The sequence below is a fragment of the Epinephelus lanceolatus genome, chromosome 1 (assembly GCF_041903045.1).
Source record: "Epinephelus lanceolatus isolate andai-2023 chromosome 1, ASM4190304v1, whole genome shotgun sequence".
Classification (NCBI taxonomy): domain Eukaryota; kingdom Metazoa; phylum Chordata; class Actinopteri; order Perciformes; family Serranidae; genus Epinephelus; species Epinephelus lanceolatus.
The window spans coordinates 34,889,338-34,911,421 of record NC_135734.1 but is presented as its reverse complement, the minus strand read 5'-3'; the positions used below and the strand labels follow the sequence as shown (position 1 = coordinate 34,911,421).

General features: G+C 42.5%; 1 protein-coding gene across 4 annotated transcripts in view; it reads left to right on the top strand.

Annotated features, from left to right (window-relative positions):
• The first annotated feature begins 374 nt into the window (after nt 1–374).
• The window catches only part of LOC117256373 (A-type voltage-gated potassium channel KCND3-like), a 153,190-nt gene continuing 131,480 nt past the window's right edge, over nt 375–22,084 (top strand). For all 4 annotated transcript variants that reach the window (XM_033625756.2, XM_033625753.2, XM_033625754.2 and 1 more), the window contains exons 1-2: nt 375–833; nt 1,743–2,909. In XM_033625756.2, coding sequence (XP_033481647.2) covers nt 1,807–2,909 — 1,103 coding nt within the window. In that variant the 5' untranslated portion in view covers nt 375–833; nt 1,743–1,806. The remainder of the gene's footprint in view (nt 834–1,742; nt 2,910–22,084) is intronic.

Here is a 22,084-nt window from a genome sequence, read left to right as displayed (position 1 = left end):
GCATTTAAAAAATTGTATGTTGTAGGAGGATTGGGGGGTTATCGGGGCCCAGGAGCTCATTTTTGCCCCAGGCCCCTCAAAAAGTTTAATCCGTCCATGTTAAACCTCTTCTGGAACATGCGAATAATATTGTATGAGTAATAAAGTGTTCATATTATACATTAGTTTACAAGTCAGGGCGGTATCTGCTGCAACTGCAATGGCAGCATTTTGGTTAACTCACCATAATAGGTGCACTATAGTGACTTTTTTTTAATCCCCCGTCATCACTATTACAATACAATGGTATTTAATGCTTGAGTAATGCAGCAGCACTGTACTGACTGCAGTCAAAGTGACAGGGTGAGTCTGTCACATATGATGGTAAAGTGAGGCAGAGGGAAGGAGGGCTGATCACGCAGAGCTGGCACAGTGAGAGGAGAGACGCACATTGTACTTTGTGCTGGAGAAAAAGGGGAAGCGCGCCGCTCCTCTCCATCACGTTTCACTTTTCAAACACTGACAGGGAAACAAAGGAGTCAGGATGTAAGAAAAAAAAAAAAAAAAAAAAATCCGTCAGAGGACGTCCACGAATCCCGCTGCAGACCGTTTCCTCTGAGTCTTGTGGTCCCACACACTCGTTCATCCTGCTCCATCAGCCGCGTTTTGGCGCTCTGCTCGGTGCCGGAGTCTGCCCACCGACCGACCGACAAGGAGAGGAGAGGAGAGGTGCTGCTCGCTGCTTCATCCCGCTGGATGGATCCTCTCACTTGTTAACTGAGGACTCGATCTTTAGGGAAACTCTGATTCTGTTTGGAAGAGTTGGGATTTTGTTCCCCCCTCCACTTTTACCGGTGAGGGCGTTTATGTGTTTCCCTCCATTCACTTAATATTCTAGAGTAGAATAAGAGCAGAGGTGCGTTTAGATAGTGAGCCATGCACATTGGAAAGTACTTTCAGTGCACCAAACTGTATGTTACTGTTAATTTAAAGGTATGTGTAAACATTCAAATGACTTTTAATGTATTTTTCCACTAGCCAATATAGGTCAGGTTATTTCTAATGATTAATATATTTGATTTTTAAATAAACCCAGTGATAATGTGTGTATTAACATTACAACATATATAAATCTGGAGCAGTTGCCTTCTTATTCCGGTGCAACAGGTTTGTTTCAGTCCCTGACAGTCAGTGCGTCTCCCTGTCAGTCACTTAATGATGCTGCTCAGGACAGAGACAGTGGGTCTGTACTTGTGTCTTCACTGATGCTGTTAGTGTAACTGAGTGATTGCACTGTATTCACTGCACATGTAGCTGTAGTTTCTCATATCAGTGGCAAATGTGGGCTGAAGGTCGAAACAGAAGTAATTAGTTCACAAATGCAGCAAATTGGCAGCAGTCTCAGTGAAAATAAATTCTTAGATATCAGCTGAAATATATATTTTTATATGATTTTTATATTGAGGTTGTGGGCTCAAACCTGAGCTCCACCTTTACCTGTGTGCTGCCTGGGTTGGCTTGTAGGCAGTGTGCTTTTGTTGTTGACACATTTAAGCTTTCTCCGTCAAATCTGGATGACATTTTGGGTGGACTTGGACTGAAAGCAGGGGTGAGTGACTGGAGATTTAATAAGTAGGAAAACTCATTTGGAGCTCAAAATGTCATGAGCTTTTTCAGTGCTGTGATGTCAAACACTGATAATGTGGTTGATTATTTAGTGTGCTGCTGTTTTCAGCTTTATGTGTCCGTCTCTTGTCCCTCAGATGTCAGTTGATTTTGTGGAGAGTCGGCTCTGAAGGTGAGGAGGACTACTTTGAAGACTTCACGATGGCGGCAGGAGTAGCAGCGTGGCTCCCTTTTGCCAGGGCAGCAGCCATCGGCTGGATGCCCGTCGCCAACTGCCCCATGCCTGTTGCCCCGAAGGACAACAGTAAGAGACAGGACGAACTGATCATCCTCAATGTTAGCGGCCGTCGCTTTCAGACCTGGAGAACCACTCTGGACCGCTACCCCGACACCCTGCTGGGCAGCTCTGAAAAAGACTTCTTTTACAATGAGGAAATCAAGGAGTACTTCTTTGACCGGGACCCTGATGCCTTCAGAAGCATCCTCAACTTCTACCGGACAGGGAAGCTCCACTACCCCCGCCACGAGTGCATCTCAGCCTACGATGAAGAGTTGACCTTCTTCGGCATCATACCCGAGATCATCGGCGACTGCTGCTATGAAGAGTACAAGGACAGGAAGAGGGAGAATATAGAGCGACTGCAGGATGATCAGGAGGAGAACAAGGACATGAAGCTGCCCAACATGAACTTCAGGGAGACCATGTGGCGGGCCTTTGAGAACCCCCACACCTCCACCATGGCCCTGGTCTTCTACTATGTCACTGGATTCTTCATCGCCATCTCGGTCATCACTAATGTGGTGGAGACGGTGCCCTGTGGTTCCACTGCCAACCAGAAAGACATGCCGTGTGGTGAACGCTACACTGTGGCGTTCTTCTGCATGGACACCGCCTGCGTCATGATATTCACAGTGGAGTACCTATTGCGCCTGTTTGCCGCGCCTAGCCGCTACCGTTTCATGCGCTCGGTGATGAGCATCATTGACGTGGTGGCCATCTTGCCGTACTACATCGGCCTGGTGATGACCAACAACGAGGACGTGAGCGGCGCCTTCGTGACACTGCGCGTGTTTCGAGTGTTCCGCATCTTCAAGTTCTCCCGCCACTCGCAGGGCCTGCGGATCCTGGGTTATACACTCAAGAGTTGTGCTTCAGAGCTGGGCTTTCTCCTCTTCTCACTCACCATGGCCATCATCATCTTCGCCACGGTCATGTTCTACGCAGAGAAGGGCTCCAGCTCCAGCAAGTTCACCAGCATCCCAGCCTCCTTCTGGTACACTATTGTCACCATGACGACGTTGGGGTGAGTAACAGACATATGCACACCCACACACACAGGTAAATACAGTCACACACATGTACTCACTGTAAGCACCCTTCGTCCCTCATGCTGCTTTACTGTATTTGTATCTGTCTCAGAAGTAAAACTATCGATTCTCATGTTAATAGATGCACTGGGTGGATTTTTTTTTTTTTTTTTTGGAAATTGAATAATTTATGAAAACCACTTTGAATTTCAAATGAGCATTAAGACAGCCTGTCCCCTTACTTCAGCACGCTACAGCTTATTTGAGGCTGCCAGTGTGAGTAATGGTGGGAAGTGTGGCATTTATCTACCAGCACAAACACTCGTGGCATTTTGTTTGCCTCACTTAGAACTTGCCAAATAAGGAGACAGTGGCTGAATGCATACAATACATCTGAGTGCTGAAAAGATGCTCAGATACTACACAGATTTGTGTGTACACTAAGGACTCCGCTGAGCTATATTTAGTGTTTCTGTCTTTTTCAAAATGTATCTTTTGCTTCAGACACAGAGCAAAGCTTTGATTAAAATCATACTGATCAGATATGATTGGTCAGATTGCTCATAATTATCCAATAAACGAACAAATCTTAATCATATTTCCACCTCTGCACCCTTGTGACATTAAGCTGATGCGTCTCCTCATTATCTTTGGATGAACAGTGGTTTAATTTAATTTTTTTTTTCGGTGCTGTACTCCTGTCCTCTGAATTGGGACCACACTAGAGGCAGGATTATTTATGGCCCAGGCATTCGGCGTGAAAATGCCTTGTGAGGAATTAATTTAACTGCATTATAAAGTCGGATCTGTCTGCCGTGTGCCTGGAGGCGAGGTGTCCCATGAGATCTCCTCTGTCACCTTTATTATGATTCCCCTCTGCTCTTAATCTTTCACACAAGCTCGCTGAGATTCGGCGCCATGAATGGCGGGGTGAACTTGAAAGTGTTTCCGAAGTTTGGCTGAGTGAAGTATTATGAAGGCACAGTGGAAGAATAGTTATGAGTTCCTAAAAATCAGTTTTTCTCCGCGGCTCTCTTTGTAGATAATGCAGTATATGTAAATGCAAAACTGCCGTTTGGAATAACGTGGCATGACAGTAAAAATGAAGCTGATGGCTTCAGTAATAGATATCCCTGATGATAAATGACTGTCAGTATGATCAGGCAGGAAAAGCATTAAAACGATAGGTTCACTTTTTTCAAGTCTGTCTGAAAATTAAAAGCAGTAATTCCTCCTACTCTTTCTCATTCCAAGGGTGTCGTCTTGGTCAGTGGCCATCGGAGTCTGATACTGATGCACAAGGCACCCTTTGGCATTTATAAGAGAGGCAAGGGGCTTTCAGATAACTCCAATGTAAAGTCATTTGCGGTGTAGTATAAAGAGCAAGGAAGTCCGAGTAGGGTCAGAGGGCAGGTGGTGGATAGATCAAACAAACACAGGACTTTCACTGAGGAGGCTGCTATTCATGTAATGGATGAAACTGACTGGTTACTACTATGTTACGTAGTTAACATCATGTGACACATGTTGTTACTTTACTTACGTTACATAACAAACGTACTTATTTTAATCCAAGCCATAATCTTTTTTCTAAACCTAACTAAGTAGTTTTGTCGCCTAAACCTAAAGTAGTTTTGGTGATGAAACCTATGTTTCCTGTGCACATGAATGTTAATTTTGAAAAAAAAAAAAGATGCCTAACGCTGGGGCATCGGTGGCTTAGTGGATAGAGCAGGCGCCCCATGTACAAGGCTGTTGCCGCAGCGGCCCAGGTTCAACTCCAGCCTGTGGCCCTTTGTTGCATGTCACTCCCTCTCTCTCTCCCCCTTTCACACTTAGCTGTCCTGTCGATTAAAGGCAAAATGGCCCAAAAAATATCTTAAAAAAAACAAAAAACAAAGGATGCCTAACGCGGCACAGTGATGCAGTGGTTAGCATTGTTGCCTCACAGCAAGAGGGTTCCTGGTCGAACCCAGTGTGGGGAATTCGAACCCCTGGGTGGAGGAGCCCTTCTGTGCAGAGCTTGCATGTTCTCCCTGTGTCAGCATGGGTTTTCTGGGGGGTACTCTGGCTTCCTCTCACAGTCCAAATACATGCAGGTTAATTGGTGACTCTAAATTCTGGCAGCCTGTCCAGGGTGTACCCCGTCTCTCACCCAATGTCAGCTGGGATAGGCTCCAGCCACCCACGACCCCTTACAGGATAAGTAGTTATGGAAAATGAAAAGGATGATTAAATAATGCATGTAACGAGTGGAAATCGACATGCCACCCTTGAGCATCCAAAACTGACTATAGAGGGCTGCCTAGAGCCTCATAGTTTGGAGCACACGGGCCCCTGATGACGTTGCCGGGTTTGACAAATTGGGAGTGAGGTGTTGCCATGACATGATTCCAAAGTTTGTGATGAGTGACAAAATCCACAGTTCTTTTTTTGTCAAAACATTCTTTTTTAAGGTATTATGAGGCTTCAGCAGTTCAGTTAGATAAGATATATGGATGTCTTCCAAAGGCACAGTCTCCAGCTGTAACTAATGATTATTAACACCATAGAGGAATCTGTTTGTATGATTGATTGGTACATTAAATTTTAGAAAATAGTGAAAAATGCTCATCACCATTCCCCAGAGGTGAAGTTGCTGTCCTTACATTGCTTCTTTTTTTGTCCAAAACTAAATGATATTCAGTTTTTAATTCTACAAAACAGAGAAAAGCAGCATTTTAGAAGCTGGAACCACTGGGGCGTCCGTGGCTTAGTGGTAGAGCAGGCGCCCCATATACAAGGCTGTTGCCGCAGCGGCCCGGGTTCGAATCCAGCCTGTGGCCCTTTGCTGCATGTCATCCCCCCTTCCACGCTTACCTGTCCTGTCCATTGAAGGCAAAATGCCCAAAAAAATATCTTTGAAGAAGCTGGACCCACTGAATATCAGGGTTTGTCCTTGATGAACGACTCACTGGTACAGTCAGCTATTCTAATCCAATACACTTTTTGTCACACTCAGTGAAAAGCTGTCTGCTCTGTGCCGTCAATACAGCAACAGGGGGCATTAGTGCTTGTGCACAGTATAGAGGAAAGGAAAGAAAATGATATGCACAAGAGGGATGGTAAATGCCATAAATTAGCAGAAGGGTACCATAAAACTTCAATTAATAGCCCAGGCTACTATTTGCTTAAATCACTGAACTCAACGGGCTTATATTTGAGACAGGCCTCTATATGGGGCGACCTTTAATTCCTTTAACACAAAACTGTTGCTCAGCAAACATAGGAAATAAGATCAAATTGTTTATTTGAAATAGTATGAATATTACTTGTGTAAAAATTAGGCTTCGATTACCATTAACTATGTATCATTAATTTGATGTAGCTCCAACAGACAAGGCATCAAAGAGAGAGGGAGTTACGACACCCACCATACCAACACAACACTACTTTATCTTGTTAAAACAATATTCATAACTTACGTTACTTTTTATGATAAAACCTTTTTGATTCTTTTGATCTGAGAACCCTTACAGACTAAAGAAATATAAATAACATACCAGGTAATCAGGGAATGGACACATAATCTGACTCTATGACCACTTTAGAGGTAGGGAGTCACCACTAATGGAATCTAACCGAGCTAACATTATGTAGCATCTCTATACTGACAAAATAATAATATTTGTATGTGCGATCTAAACAGCTATCTAATGTTGGCTCAAGTGGGTAGCCAACAACCTGATTTTATAGATCCAAAGAACTGCGATAAAAATTAACTGCTTGGCAACTAGGCCTTTAATTGAGGCTTTATGGTATATAAGTTTGGGTGTGGAGTTTAAATATCAACAGCCTTTGCACACTCCACCTTAAAATGATTTATCGGTTATCCATTATAATAGCTGTCAATAGATAACAGCTATAAATAAACCAGTTAAACCAAACAAAATACAAAAGGTAGGTGTGTAACTGCTGCTGCAGGCACAGGTGAAAGAGCGCATTCCTCACCAGATGGCACCTCCATTCAACAAGGCGTAACACACCTTCATATTCGCTAATATATTCCTGTCACGCAGCTAATCAGTTCATCAACAAATCATATCAGCTCTGCAGATTTTAGTACAGATTCTGTCTTTGTTTTCTCTCTGCAGCTCTGTGAGGAAACACTGTGGAAACACAAACAGAATTCATACCAAAAAGTCTGTAACTCTGGAAGATGTCCATTCAGTTCATCCAACTCACATTGATATTGTGTTGGGAAGGAATCTCCTCGCAGCCACTATGGACAGTAGGAACAATTATGGCAGCAAATAACTCCATGCATATGATCATTTGGGTATTGATTTAAAGTTAAAAGCCTTAAGTTTCTGTAATTACATCTCTGTATAGCACTTTTCATAGCCAGTGGCAGAGTCTGCTATTCCCACGCTGGATTTGAATTGCAAACCAGGACTGGAGTTTTAAGGATTATAATAGACTTGTAAAATGTGGGCCTATCCTTTAACTATTAACAAGGCTCCACATTGCCAAAAAAAAAGTGTTTTACAGATATACTTCTCCAGAATGGATCAGAGACTGAGAGCTTTAAAACCTGTTAATATGGTTTCAGAAGTGCTCTAATTTCTGCTGTGTTCATTACTGAGAGTGATGTGCTCAGAGACTATGAATACTGAATAGGCGTATGTGTGGGCTGTCATGTTGCACCTCGTTTGACCTTTAAGAAGATACCTGGTGATGTGACCATGTGGCTTTTTTTTTTTTTTTTTTTTTTTTTAAACGAAGTGTGCTTACTTTCCCTGTTGAGGAGTGACTTGTGCGGCTGGCAGACCTGAAACTTTGCATCCTTTTTAAGGTCACTTATGGTAGTTACTGCACTGAATGTCAAAGATTGGTCTTTTCACAAATGAAGACATGGAAACTAAATGAAAAGTCAAGTGTGGATCTCCAGACCAGAATAGCTCTATTAGTCTTTCTATAGCATAAGGGCTTAAAAGGCTGCATGACCTTACCTGTGCTACAGTATTTGTGTGTGTGTGTGTATGAGTGTGTGTTTGTGTGTGTTTGGTGTGTTATAAGAGGGTCTTTTGTATCACATATACAAAAGGATAGAAATGCCAAGGTGAAAGCATTATGTAAATTGTGAACCCTGCACAGTGTGTTTGAGTGTGAAGCCATTATGTCCGACACACAATGAGCAGCAGCACTGAGGCTCTATATACAGCTGCGACAATAGCGATCCTCATAGCTAACCAAGGACAGTCATTTAAAATCAGGGAACTGTGAATTGGTGCATGTTCAAGGCTCATGCAATCATTCTGTGAACGTTCAGATTCAACATGTTCTCTCTACACAGCCTCACACTAGCATTTCTTAACATGTTTCTGTATCAGATCAAACACCTAAAATCCAGAACAAAACCTAAACGAATACAATATTGTATGTTCAGACTTTCTGTGCTCCTCAGGGACAAAAATCTGTTCATTTTCTGCTTTTCCAAACAAGACGTGCCCACATTTCTTTGCTGATAACGAGAGGAAAGCTTAATTTCTTACTGGAAAAATTCAGAATGTTTGGGATTCTCAACACAGGCAAAAATCTAAATTTTAAATTGACAGTATCCAGCTGTTTGCAGCACCATGCACTGTAACCTGCTTTAATTGAAACAACCAAATCACAAGCTTTCCCCCCTGTGAACATAGAATAAATATGTATAACAGGGTACAGTACAGTCTTTGTCATGTAGAACTGCAACCCATGCAAACTTAACAAAAGCAAATAAAATATATTCAAATACTGGTGCTTAGTACACTATGTGCCCCCCTGACCTCGTCCTGTTTCGTTAATGTGCAGCGAGAGAGGCTAATCTGGTCATAATTACAACTGCAAGTGAACAGCCAGCAGCTTTTCATAAGGTTCAGTGTTCCCTCCTGCCTGTTGCCTGTCGATCTGCTCACCTGCTGAAGGGACATATGCCGAGGTGATGAGGTCACCAATAACCCATCTGTCAATGCACATAAAACACCACGGGGGAGAAATATCAAAACTGCAGTACATGCAGTACAGTGCATGAAACAAATCCCAGTGTACATTTCCATCAGTTTTTACTTCCATGTCGCAAAACAAGCTGCAAGCTTTCATCGGATGTTGTGTTGATATACACAAGATACTGGAATATGTTTTTGGCTCACTATATTGTTAATATTAATTTTCAGCAAATCCAAAGCATTTGGAGACAAACACATACATGCACACCAATCTGCAGTCTGCATTATCTATCCAATATTCAAACCCTCCACCAGCTGATACATCACTAAACTTAATGGGAAACTTCAGTATCGTTTAACCTGGACCATTTTGTCCCATGCTGTTGTGTCTAAAGCTGGATTTAAACTTGTGGAGAGCCCATGCCGTAGCTTATGCTGTTGTGAGCATTTATACTTGTGCAGTGGTGTGTCTGTTCTCACTCTACAGTTACACCTCCAAAAAAATTAGTCGGCAGCTGGGTTTCTGTGAAGTGCTGTAAAGATAAGTTGCTTCAAAACACACATTAAACACACATTAAACATGGATTAATAGCAACAGTTTCAAACACAAGTACACAAATCCACTTCACTATAACTCACAGCATTCACAGACAAACACTTGTCTTTATCTGGATACATTTTCTCCACAAATCCAACATGCTAACGTTATTAGCACAAGCCTATGGAATTTTACATTGTATAAATTAGCCTAGCAACCATTTACTATACTCATGTGAAGCCAGGGACAACAGCAGTATTTAACGTTACAAAATTCGGCTCCATTACAACTCACAAAGTTCACTGACAAAACAACTGTCTTATATTAAACATGTTTTCCAAACAAATATAACATGCTAACGCCATTAGCACAAGCCTATGGCATTTTACATTGTATAAATTAGCCTAGCAGGAGCGGAGATTTCCTCTGCTCATATGAAGCCAGGATAAATCACACACAAGACTTAAAATGCTTATCGTTACGTATGACGTATAGTTACATGTCTGGAGAGGTGCACGTCAGGCTACGGTGTAGGATACAGCGTAGGCTCTACGTCAACGCAGAGCCTACGCTGAAGGTACAGTGTTGATTTGATGCAGAAGTGTAAATCCCACTTACGGCTACATTCAGAGTGCAGGCAAAGGTTCCCAAATCTGATTTTTTTATTTTGATTTTTTTATGTGACTCAGGTCTGTTTTTTTTCTCACAGCACTGGGAACAGTACAAATCACAAATCAAAATTTATTCTGATTTTGGCCACTTTCGTATGTGGTCCTTCAACAGATACACGTCTGAGTTTTTGCAGTGGAACCTCAGTCTGAGCAGTCATATTGGAATTCAGTAACTTTTCCATTACTTGCAGAAATTGAGTGTCTTACTGCCACAGTCTGGAGGGGAGGTGCTGACAGATAGAGTTAAAAGTAGCTCTTAACATCCTGAATTTTTGACTAAGATCTGTTAAAGTGAAGCCATTCACAACTCGAGCCCATCACTCCCAGCTTCACATCCACGCACACTTCCAGACTGAGGTAGCAGCCATTGCTCCACAGAAAGCCATAACGGAACATTTGGCTCTCTTTCTCCTCATCTTCATCTTTGTTACCATCTACTCACGCTGGCCTCCACTGCACAGCCACTTATAAATGAAATTGTAAACGCTGACTTTAGTGGCCTCCATGCAGGGTCCAAAACTAACACTCGCCACTCGCCAATTACGGGTAGATTTTGTCTCTGGCTGGTAAATTTTTAAGACCACTCGCCACTCTGGCGAGATATTTTTTTACCAGCGAAAAATGCATTTTTTTGTTACTGGAGAACGGTGCTGATATCGGCTGGTTTCCTGGCAGAGTAATGTGTATTTCAGGCAGAGACGATCTTTGGTCACGTAACGCCAGGGCCACACCGCCCGCGGAAGCACTGTGAATAACCTCAAAGCGAAGCCAGTTTCTTTTCGGCGCCCATGTTAACCGATTGTGTCATCCACACCGGCCGCGGAGCTGCCCTGCAGTGATCGTTTCGGCGTCTGGTCTATTTTCTGCACGAGACGCGAGCGAATGTGTTAAGCTGGGCAGTTATCCATGATGGAAAAACAGCCCCAAATGTGACGGAGACAACAGCTGGGAGCAGAACCGCTTGTCAACCGGCGTGAAGAAATGCGCGTCTGATGTGAACGGGCTTGCGCGAGAATTTCAGTGCGCTGCGATCGCTGCCCAAACGTACCTGAACAGCCGAGCACACAGGTATGTGTTGTGTCAGAGGAGAAACGAGCCGTTCACATTTCTGTCTTTGTGGCAGGTAACCATCCACAAACCTCACTGCACTTTAGGGACTGTTCTTTACTTATGAAGGAACTGTTCTTTACTTGTATGTTAATCAGTTGGTGCAGTTTCACTTAAGTAAAAAAAAAATGACTGAACAACTTTCACTTGTATTGGAGTAATATTTGACCAAGAGTATCTTTACTTTCACTCAAGTCATGTCGTTGAATACTTTGTCCACCATGGGTCAGACATTCATGTTTATACGTATAGGGCAGGCCCTGCTGTTGCAGTCTGGTCGAGCTAAAATGTTATGTCTCAACTGTCCAAAGGGGACTGAAGTCAGTGATTCATGTAAAATTCCTTAATGAAAGATTCTTTTTGCACTGTAGTAAGAATACTAGATAATTTATTAACCCAAATATTACACTTAACTGTTGAAACAGTTATTCATATTTTAGCATACATTATTACTAATATTAATGCACACTATTAAAATATTGATTGAGAATCGCATACAAGACCCAAATGACATGCTAAATAATACTGATAGCAAATTACAACACTTAAAAGCAATTTTTATTTGGTTGGCTGGTAAAATATGTGCCTGGCTGGTAAAAAATTTCATTTACCAACCAGCCTGGCTGGTAAGTGAAAAAGTTAGTTTTGGACCCTGCCTCCATGTTTACTTCTGTGCAACAGCATGCTGCATGTGACGTCTTTGTTATTGTTCTTTTGCACATGTGGGTCAGTCCTGGATCAAGACCAGTTCCCACCGGAATCTGATATTGGCCACATTTAAAAAATACTGTGAACAGCCAAACAAAAAAGGGATCTGAGCAATAAATCAAAATTTAGCTCTAAGGCAAAGTGACTAATGGAAGGAGGGACCAAGTGTGTGCACCTCAAGGTAAAAATACACAGGTGCAAGACAAAGTATACCTCACTGCAGGTCACAGAGGAGACCTGCACACTGTAGGCTACCTCAAGAAGATGAAGGTGAGGAAGATCCTGTGGATCCAAACATTGCCTTAAAAGAAAAGAGAAAGAAAAGACTATTCACAGCCGACAGTGTGCAGATCGCAAGTGACTAATGGGAAGAGCAGTTTTTGAAATTGGTCCAGTATGAGCGCTGCAGCCACAGACAAAGGCTGCAATGGAATCTTTGGGGCTATCAACACCGTCACTGTATGCTCACTAAAAGTGCCCTTTTTTTTGCTACTAGGTTCAGATTGTTATCATAAGAGTCTGGCAGCATTATGGAAAAGACCAAGCAGCAACCTCCCAGGCTGAAAAATGAAGCCAGTGCAGAGGTGCCATAAACTGCAGTTCATCAAATGTAGAGATGCACTGAAATGAAAATTTGTGGCCGAAGCCGAAGCCGAATAATATTAAACGCTTGGCTGAATACCGAATACCGAATATCGAATATCATTGTTTAGTTTTTCATTAGTTTTTGCAGATGAACCCCCTCCAGATTAGTGTTGTCACGGTACCAAAATTGGGACCCACTGTACAATACCAGTGAAAATATCATGGTTCTGAGTAGTATCACGATACCACAGCGAAAATGAGGCAGATGTGCCTTTTGTCATTTATAAAAAGATAAATCACTTTTCTATAATACATCAATGATATTTCAAAGGAATAAATTACTTATTGACTTATTCATACTTCAAAAACAGCATCAATAAGTGATTAACATAGGGGGGATCAAAATAAAATAAATAAATAAAATAAAAATCAACCAGCCACCCTCCTCCACTGACAAGTAAAGAACAGTCCCTCCATAAGTAAAGAACAGTCCCTAAAGTGCGGTGAGGTTTGTGGACCGTAGGTACGTCGTAGGTATGCCGCAGGACCATAAATCAGGCTTTACTGCCACAAAGAGTAATGTGATCGGCCCGTTTTTCCTCTGACACGTCACATACCTGTGTGCCGCCATGGCTCAGCTGTTCAGGTACTTCTGGGCAGTCATGACACCAAGAAGAGGATATTATTGGAACCGACTTCTCCGTCGCCGGTAAGCCAATGGCCGCCGCATTTGACAGGGATACATTAATGTTACTGTCTGTGTCTGTGACCCCCGTTCAACCCACAACCAGTTGGATTCGCCTTTCGTTTCTGCTGCTGGTTGAAATCTGTAGGCTGCTCGCACAGCGTGCTGAATGATTTAAGCCTATTTTGCTCGCTTAAAACTATTTTTAGTCGCAAATGCGAGTGCCGACATTTTCCTCCGCCCGTCACGGCACGCTGTTTGATTGCGTTATCAAAACACGCCACTATTATTCGGTCTTGCTTTTAACTTATTCCACTGAATACCGAATGTGGTTTTTTTGCAATATTCAGCCGAATATATTCGGTTAACGAATATTTGGTGCATCCCTAATCAAATGACCACTTGAGGCTGTGTCGAGCTTGAGCTCAAAAACTGTAGATCCTACAATTCCAAGGTGGCACAATTATGGCAACCAGTAACTCTGTGTGCATATGGCCATATTAGTATTGACTTAAAGTTAAATTCCTTAAGATTTTTGATGTAACAAGCCCTATTTCTCCTGGCAAAACATGAGGTGGCTTTTTTTAAAGCAGTCACAGGATTTGCAATGTTTTTGCCACAATAGCCAGTTCTTAAAAATGCATTCAGAAAACAAGATGTGTCATTTTTGACAGCGGATTGAGTTTAAATATAGCAAAAAATACTGGAACAAGAAGAAAAAGCCACAGTGAGCTATTGGATGAAGAGTTACAGGCGACAGGCGGCACACCTTCAACTCCTCAGCAAGGTAGTTAGAGAAGACGTCCCCACTGAACGGGTGTGTAGTCCACAGTCTGTGTTCAAAAATGTGGCCTCTGGCAAAACCACACACATTCACAAACAAACAGACACATTAATAACTGTGTAAACAATTTATTAACCTGACAACAGATCATATTTAAAACCAATATACTGAATTTGAGATGACGGTCTGCATCAGTAGGAGAATTGCCAGCTGACAGTCAAGTCTTTAACATTTTGATCATATTCCCAAAGAGCACATACACATTCATATGCTGATTAATTCACACACACACACACACACACATACATAGGTATTGCCTTTGATCTTGTCTTGCCTTTATGACCTGCCTCCCTGCGTCCTCTCCGTGTCTGCATGAGCCCAGACAGCGCAGCGCAGCAGTTCTGGATAATGTGCTGGAGCTGAGGGAGATGAGGGGGGAAAGGGACTGACTAGCTGTATAATCAGCCACTTTCACTGTCCAGGAACAGGGGTGTTAAATCAACCTCAGGTGGCTGATAAAAGGATCTGGATTGAATCTCAGTGAGGTGCGCTCCCTGCGGCTGCCTGCCGGCTCCTCGCGGCTGTTGGAGCCGGCCGGATACATGGTCATTGGCATCAGTGGGACAGGATCCAAAAGATTGATGAGGAAGGAGAAAGCCCTCTCTCTCCGTCTCTTTCTTTCTCTACCTTTCTTGCTCTTCCTCCCCTCATCCCCGAGTCTCCCAGGGGAATGGCTATTTTGAGAACAGGCTCAGTGTGTGAAAGGGAGTTATCTGTTTTAACTATAATCTGATACACGATACAGACACAGTGGACGAGAGCAGTCGTTTTTTACCTGCGTGACAGGTGCACTGGAGGCGAAGGTTCGCTGGCATGCCACCGGCTCTCCCAAGTCTCCCATGCCTCTAAAAACATTATTAACCCAATAATGAGAGAAATATTAATGAGGTGTGCATTGAAATCTGACTCTGGTGTTATAATTAGAGTGATTCTCCCAGTTGTAGAGTCCTGGTCCTGGACGGAGGCTTGTTCTGTAGCAGAAAGTGAGAGAAAATGTTGTTATGCATGTAGGTCATGTTCCCATCTCTGCCTTAATCAGTGGCTATATATAATCTGCTCCTTTCTTCAGAGAGACTTTTAGCTCACTCCCCTCTGCGCTCTCTGCTCAACATCTCTATTAGACGATGTGGACTGGGCCTAGGGGCCGAAGGCAAGAAGAGGGAGGTCAGACGAGTCAGGCCTCGGGTTCACAAGAACTCTACCGTGCAGGGTTGATCCAAACAAGATGGAAGTGGCAAAGTGAAGCGAGAAAGGCCAAACAAAACTTTCCTTCTCAGACTGTCACTTTAGTTTTGTTACAGTGTCCACATTCATGAGCTATTCTGTCATACATACGCACAGTGTACGGAGCACATGCTGCAGCTAATGATTATTTTAATAATCAATTAATAATGCGGTGACATTTCTCAGTGAATCCATTGAGACCAATTAACTTTCCATGTCTATGTCTGTGTAGCCACAAGCGTCCTCAGGATGTAGAGTCCGTCATCTGCCCCCGTCTGCTAGGGTCATATACTGTCTGAGTAAACACGTCATCAGAAGAGGAAAAACAAAAGCATCAGTTATTTCAGCACAAAACTGACATGTTTTACATTTACGTGACAACAGGGGAGACAGTTGTGATTCTTTTCATTGGGGGTGAAGCAGGAAGTAATGGGATGTTGTAGTAATTAGTTTGGAGGTTTGGACATATGATGCTGTCCTGCTGATTGAGGTGTCAGTTCAGATAACGCTTCACAGAATGTGTCATTCTGGAAGGCAGAACTGCTATTTTAACAGTGCCCTGTCCAAGTCTTTTTTGGAGTTATAACCATTCAATCAATCTTCATAAAATAGAAAAAAAAGTTCCAAAATTGTGGAAAATGCCCATCACAAGTTCCCCAAGCATAGGTAGATTCTTTAAAGTGCTTGTTTTATTCAAGCTAGGGATGTCGGTATCAGTTAATGTTGCTGTCGATAGTCCGACACCCAGTAACTGATAACTAACTGGTTCATTTTTGAGAAAGAAAAAGCAAAATGACATGAGGTACAAGGGGCCTTGCTTTTAGTGGAGCAGTCCACTTACTCAGTGTGCTTCTGCTTCTCAAAGCTCCATCCTTTAGAGGTGGTAAAATTTTAATGCTTTGTGGGGTAAATGTCTTTTTTTTTTTTTAATGTATGCGTTAACAAATGTCTTGGTCTCCATTGGTTAGCTAACTTTAGCCTTGGCTGGGTAGGAGCTAACTAGCCGTATCACTCACTTTATTATTTTATTTTTTGTGTTAGCTTTGCTGACAGACAGGTAGCCGTGTTATCATATGTCTCAGTCTCCACTGGTTAGCTAATCTCTCAAGACAAATTCTGCAATTTACATTGTAGAATCTGTCGGCAGCCCTGTGTGAAAGACAACTAGAGAGGGGGGGAGGGCGGGGCTTTGAGTTTGAACGATGCTGCGCTTTAGCCAATCACAAAGGAGGGGGTGTGGCCGAGACGTGCAGGTGTCCCCAGGAAATGTGTACCTACAGAAACAGCAAGCTCCACGTTCATAGCGACCGCTCCACCCAAAATGCCGTCTCATCAACGTGAAAAAAAATATTTTTTCCAGCGGATGTCTTACAACATGGTTGAGCTAACTGGAGTAGTTTCATGTCGTATCCAACAATGGGAGGCTTTTAACAGATGACGTCCTGATGTTAGCTTTGCTGCTGCTGTTAGCTGAAGTCTGATGACATCGTGATTTCCCATAACTGAATAAATACCACACATAGCAACACAAAACTGCTTTGCTAGCTCAATCATGATATAACTAAGATATCTGCTGGAAAAAATATTTTATTCACGGACTGTTTATTGAGTTATTACCTTATTTTTATACAGTCTATGGTTATTACAGACACCTCTAACGGCTAACGTTAATAGCTAACGGTTAGCCCAGCTAATCTACGATGTTATTATTGTTATTATTTACAAAACGTGCACACAGAAATAGTAACGTTTGTTCAGTCAGTGTTTATAGACTTAACAAACATCAGATTAGTCTACACGGTGATATAGTGACGTGAAAAATGTGATATATAGCTAAACTCTGCTGGTTTTCTACCCGAAGTATTTGTAAACAACACGGCGATTCCCTGGGGGCACCGCTGGAAGTGAAGGGCGTGAGGCCCCTGCACTTCCGTTAGTCGGAAAACTCCGGCCTGTGCCTCCAGAGGTAAAGGAAGAAAAAAAAAAGTTTTTGTTTTGGTTTTTTTTACCGATGGATTTCCAGATTGCTGGTTAGCTAACTTTAGCCTTGGCCAGGTGAGAGCTAACTAGCCGTACCACTCACTTTATTATTTTATTTTTTGTGTTATCTTTGCTGACAGATAGGTAGCTGTGTTATCATATGTCTCAGTCTCCACTGGTTAGCTAACTTTAGCCTTGGCCAGGTGGGAGCTAACTAGCGGTACCACTCATTTGGCGATTACTGCTTGTAACACTGTCCCGACCCAACAGCATTGCTGCTGAAACATAGTGGCCAACTTCTGGTCTCCCCCCAGGCCGCCCCCTTGTAAGCAGCTTTCTTTTTTGTTTTTGTGCTTCAAAGCCCCCTTAGCATTGGTAACTATGTTAGCACCACCAGTTGTGCTGACACTGCTAACAGAGGTAACAAAACTAACAGTGATAGTCAACAATGCCAAAGGGGTTTTTCGGCTCAAAATCAAGGCGCTAAAGATGCTTATTTAATAGAGCGGCCTGGGAGACTGGAGGGTGGGCACAGTGTTTCAACAGCAACACTCTTAGGTTGGCACGATGTTACTAGCGGAAATCGCTGAATGAGCAGTGCCGCTAGCCTTCTCCCAGCAGACCTGGGTGGTGCACAGTGCAGTAAATTCAAGGAGTAGCAAAACTGATCTACAGACCAACATACGGAGCTGGTCAAAAGTATTCTCAGTGGTTAACCTATAATCGTAAACTGTTGACATCCCCTAATTCAACAACAATCAACAATCCAAAACCAAAAAGTACGTAGTTACCATCCATCCATTTTCAACTGCTTATCGAAGCTGGGTCGTGGGGGCAGCAGGCCAAGCTAAGTATTCCACACGTCCCTCTCCCCAGCAACGCTTTCCAGCTCCTCCTGGGGGACCCCAAGGTGTTCCCAGGCCAGATGAGATATGTAATCCCTCCAGTGTGTTCTGGGTCTGCCCCGGGGCCTCCTACCAATGGGACGTGCCTTGAACACCTCCGGATGTCCGAGCTCCTCACCCTATCTTTAAGGCTGAACCCTAGTCACCCTTATGAGAAAACTCATTTCTGCCACTTGTATCCACGACCTCATTCTTTCGGTCATTACCCAGAGCTCATGACCATAGGTGAGGGTTGGGACGTAGATGGACCAATATATCGAAACCTTTGCCTTCACAGTGATATGATATTTGAATAAACAGCAGTCAAACTTTACACAGGCTTGAGTGACGAATCAACTACCAAATTTTATAGAAAATACATTTTGTGGTTTCATTTTCTGTTAACTGACAAACCATTTCAGCACAATGCACCGACTTTTTTTTCCCATCTTGTGCATCAACATTTCTCTTGTTCCACCCGACCGTTTTGAAACTGGCATCTTTCAACAACTGATAAGCCGAGTTCTTTGTTTTGAAGAAGTTTTGTGTGTTCCTCATTAATATTTTGGTAAACAAGGTTAATTGTGTAACCTGACCACTGATCTCCGTGGCACTGTGAAACTACAATAAGAGAGTCTGGAGCACTGAGTTTGGTGACAACAAAGGAAGCAGTAATCTCAGGCCTGGTTTTGATGAAAGGTATTCTTAACTGTATTCTTAGCTCGTTACCCGGCTCTGTGTAAAGGGATTAATTAACACTGGGTAGAACAAAGCATCTCATGTTGGGGAGTTAATCAGGAGTCTGTTTGAGTATTTTTTAGTTTTTAAAGCATACATGTAATACATAAAGTACTCTTTAACTTCTGTGATCAAAATACAGTTCATCAATACAGTATGTGGTGTTTGGGAAAATTGGATGGGTGTGTGTTTGCCTTTTGATTTATTTGATATGTAAATGATTCTGTGAGTATTTGTGTGTTGTGTTTACAGATAATAATGGATAATTGGTGAAAGGATTGTGGAGTTTTTATGGGCAATTAATTCTGGAATGACATACATTGTTTTGTTAATAATTCAGGATCTTTGCGGCACGCTGAAACAGAACTGGGATGTTGAGCTGCGTCGCTCGTAAGTGGGAATGTTCCCTCACACAAATCATCAGAGGTTGCATATTGCTGGTGGTTTTCTATGGCAGCCTGCTTGCAGATAGGATTAATGGGCTATTTTGCTGCATTGCTGAACCCCTGGGGTCAAAACGAGTGCAGCTTGTAGGAAATTAGAAATATTCCTGCCTTTATCGGGCCAAGATGCTCTTGGAGCCAATTTCCCAACACAAGGCTCTTTAATAGAAACCTTTCTAATGATAGCTGTGGAATTTAATTTAGCTCCAACACGGGTTCATTTAACACCTAAACTCATTTAAAAAGAATTAAACTTGCAAAGGATAGTGGTGTCTGGGAAGCTTAATGACCTCTGGTCTTTCTCTCTATTCCCCTCTGTCTCTCTTCCTGGTGCGGTAAAATGACCAGAGCTTTTTCCCGGTTCACCATGTGCTCTCTATTGCACACTACCTTCAGCATACACACATGCACATTCACATCTAGTCTGACGGCAGCAAACGAGAGAAACTGGCTGATAAGGCTGCAGTGCCTTTTTTTTTTTCTTTTTACAGTAACCTGCATCAGTGCCTCCATCAGTCACCTTTCTGGGTCAGCAGCAGCACAACATGCACAAAAATCACCTGTCAAATAATCAAATCAGGTGCTTCTGCATGAACTATGATGCTGGCACAATAGTAGCAGTCACTGACACAGCAGCAGCTCAGGTAACGCCAAACAAGTTTTTCTCAGAGCACCATAAAAGCGCTATCATCATCTTTCTGTAGTGATAAAGCAGTTTTCCCAGGTGTGTAGTGGAAGCAGCAGTACTGTAGTCAAGACCACCTAAACTGAGACCTGACCAAGTCCTGAGTTTTAGCGAGTTACCGCTCATAGGGAACTCATTCAGCGGCTCCTCTGGCAGCAGCACAGCGTCTGTCCCTCTGTTCTCTTGCGTGCGCACATGGGAGTGGATGTCGCCCAGTGATTTTGTCATAAACCTCTGGCAATGTAAACCTACATGACACTCGCAGCTCGACAAAAACCTATATATACGTGTGAATGTGCGATAGTTGTGGTATCATGACAGCCTGTCACAGGTTACAGTATGATGATTAGAGGAGAAATGGCAGAGCATAAAGGTCCAGGTGGGAAAAAATTAATTTTGGATTTTGCTAAAAGAAGGAAATCACCTGTTGATTTATATTTATAGATTCCAGGGTACATTTTTGTATGTGGGAGCTGTTTAATTGTGTAATCTGTGGTAGATTTTATTTTGTTGAACTATTAATATTGTATACAGAATCTGAATCTCACTCTGAGTTACTGTTGTTGTTTACAAACTAAAATTTTACTGAATATTTGAAGGCAAACCGTGAAACTATATCACTTATTTTGCTGCAATTCTGTTTTCTTACATTAATAATATTTTTTTTTTACTAATTTGTCATATTGTTAAGAATATCGTTATCGCAAAAATACCCTGAAATATCATGATATTATTTTAGGGCCATAACGTCCATCTGGACGTCCTAATATGGAGCCTAAGACAAGACCAAGACTTTGAGGGGTTGAGACCAAGTCAAGACTAAGACCAGACCAGTGGGAGTCCCACACTGCATGACACACTTACCATAATGTAGAACATGCAATTAAAAAAAACATAAAAACAATCACAGAAAACAAATGATTCCTCTTCATTCACCTCTTTTATTGCCATACTGTACAAATATGTCTGCGTTCGTGTATAAGTGTACCATGAGACATGTCTTGATAAAATAATCAGAAGGCATGTAGAGGTGAATTTTTATGTTGGTTTATTTGTTTTCTATGAGAAACCGAAGACAAACACTAAGGAGCTTATCCAACACTCTTTTGTTTGTGCAGGCAGTTGTGATCTTGAAATAAAACCCTGAGTCCTCTTTGTCTGAGAGCGAGACAAGGCCGAGTAAAAATGCTATCGAGTCTGAGATGAGACAAAGAACTTCAAAAAGTGGTCATGAGATCAAGACCAATCGAGCAGAGGTGTTAACTTACAGCGATCAATTAAATACCACACACACATTTCATAAAAGCTAAATAAAAGAGCATCTCAACATGAAGTCTGATTCCATAAAATAATTAGTATTCACTGTATGCAGAGTTCAGATGTAGACATATGATCAACGCCTTGAGGTCTCCGTCAGAGCTGCTTGTCAGATGGTGAACTAGCTTGTGAATCTCCCTCCCCAACCTGGGATTGGGGGGGGGTCTGTGCCCAACCATTTCTGTAACTTTCCAAAGCCGACCATTTGACATTCACATCCATTTCACTTTGTGATTGGCCAGCTGTGCAGCGCTGAGAAAGGAGCCAGGGTTTTAACCAAGTGGCAACCTCTGAGGCTGAAAAATGAAGCCAGCGTGAGAGTGCCAAAAACTTGAGGCTGGCTCCAGAAGCCAGTCAATCCCCAAAGACCCCCATGTTAAAATGCCCAACTTTACAGCAGAAATAGATAAACATGTTTACAGCCTGGTACAAAAAGCGGTTTTGTTCCCTATAGTTAGTTTATAGCTAATGTCTCAAAGGTATTCATATTTATAGGTAGAGCCACTTCCAGTGACAGGCTGTCTGCGAGGTGTCACCACAGTCAAATCCAGCCCTCGCTCTTCCACCAAATATGGTCTGGCTCCAAAAACCAAGAAGGCAACAGCCAAAATGCCAAACTCAAGGCTTCACATTTGAGTCCACAAACCAATAGGTGATGTCACGGTGGCTATATCTATTTTCTTATATGGTCGATGGTTTTAACTTCTCTCTCAAGCTCTTTTTATTTTTTCCACACTTAATTTTTCACTGTGACTCTACCCGTAGTGTTAGCAGTAGCTTTTTCTCAAAGACAAAC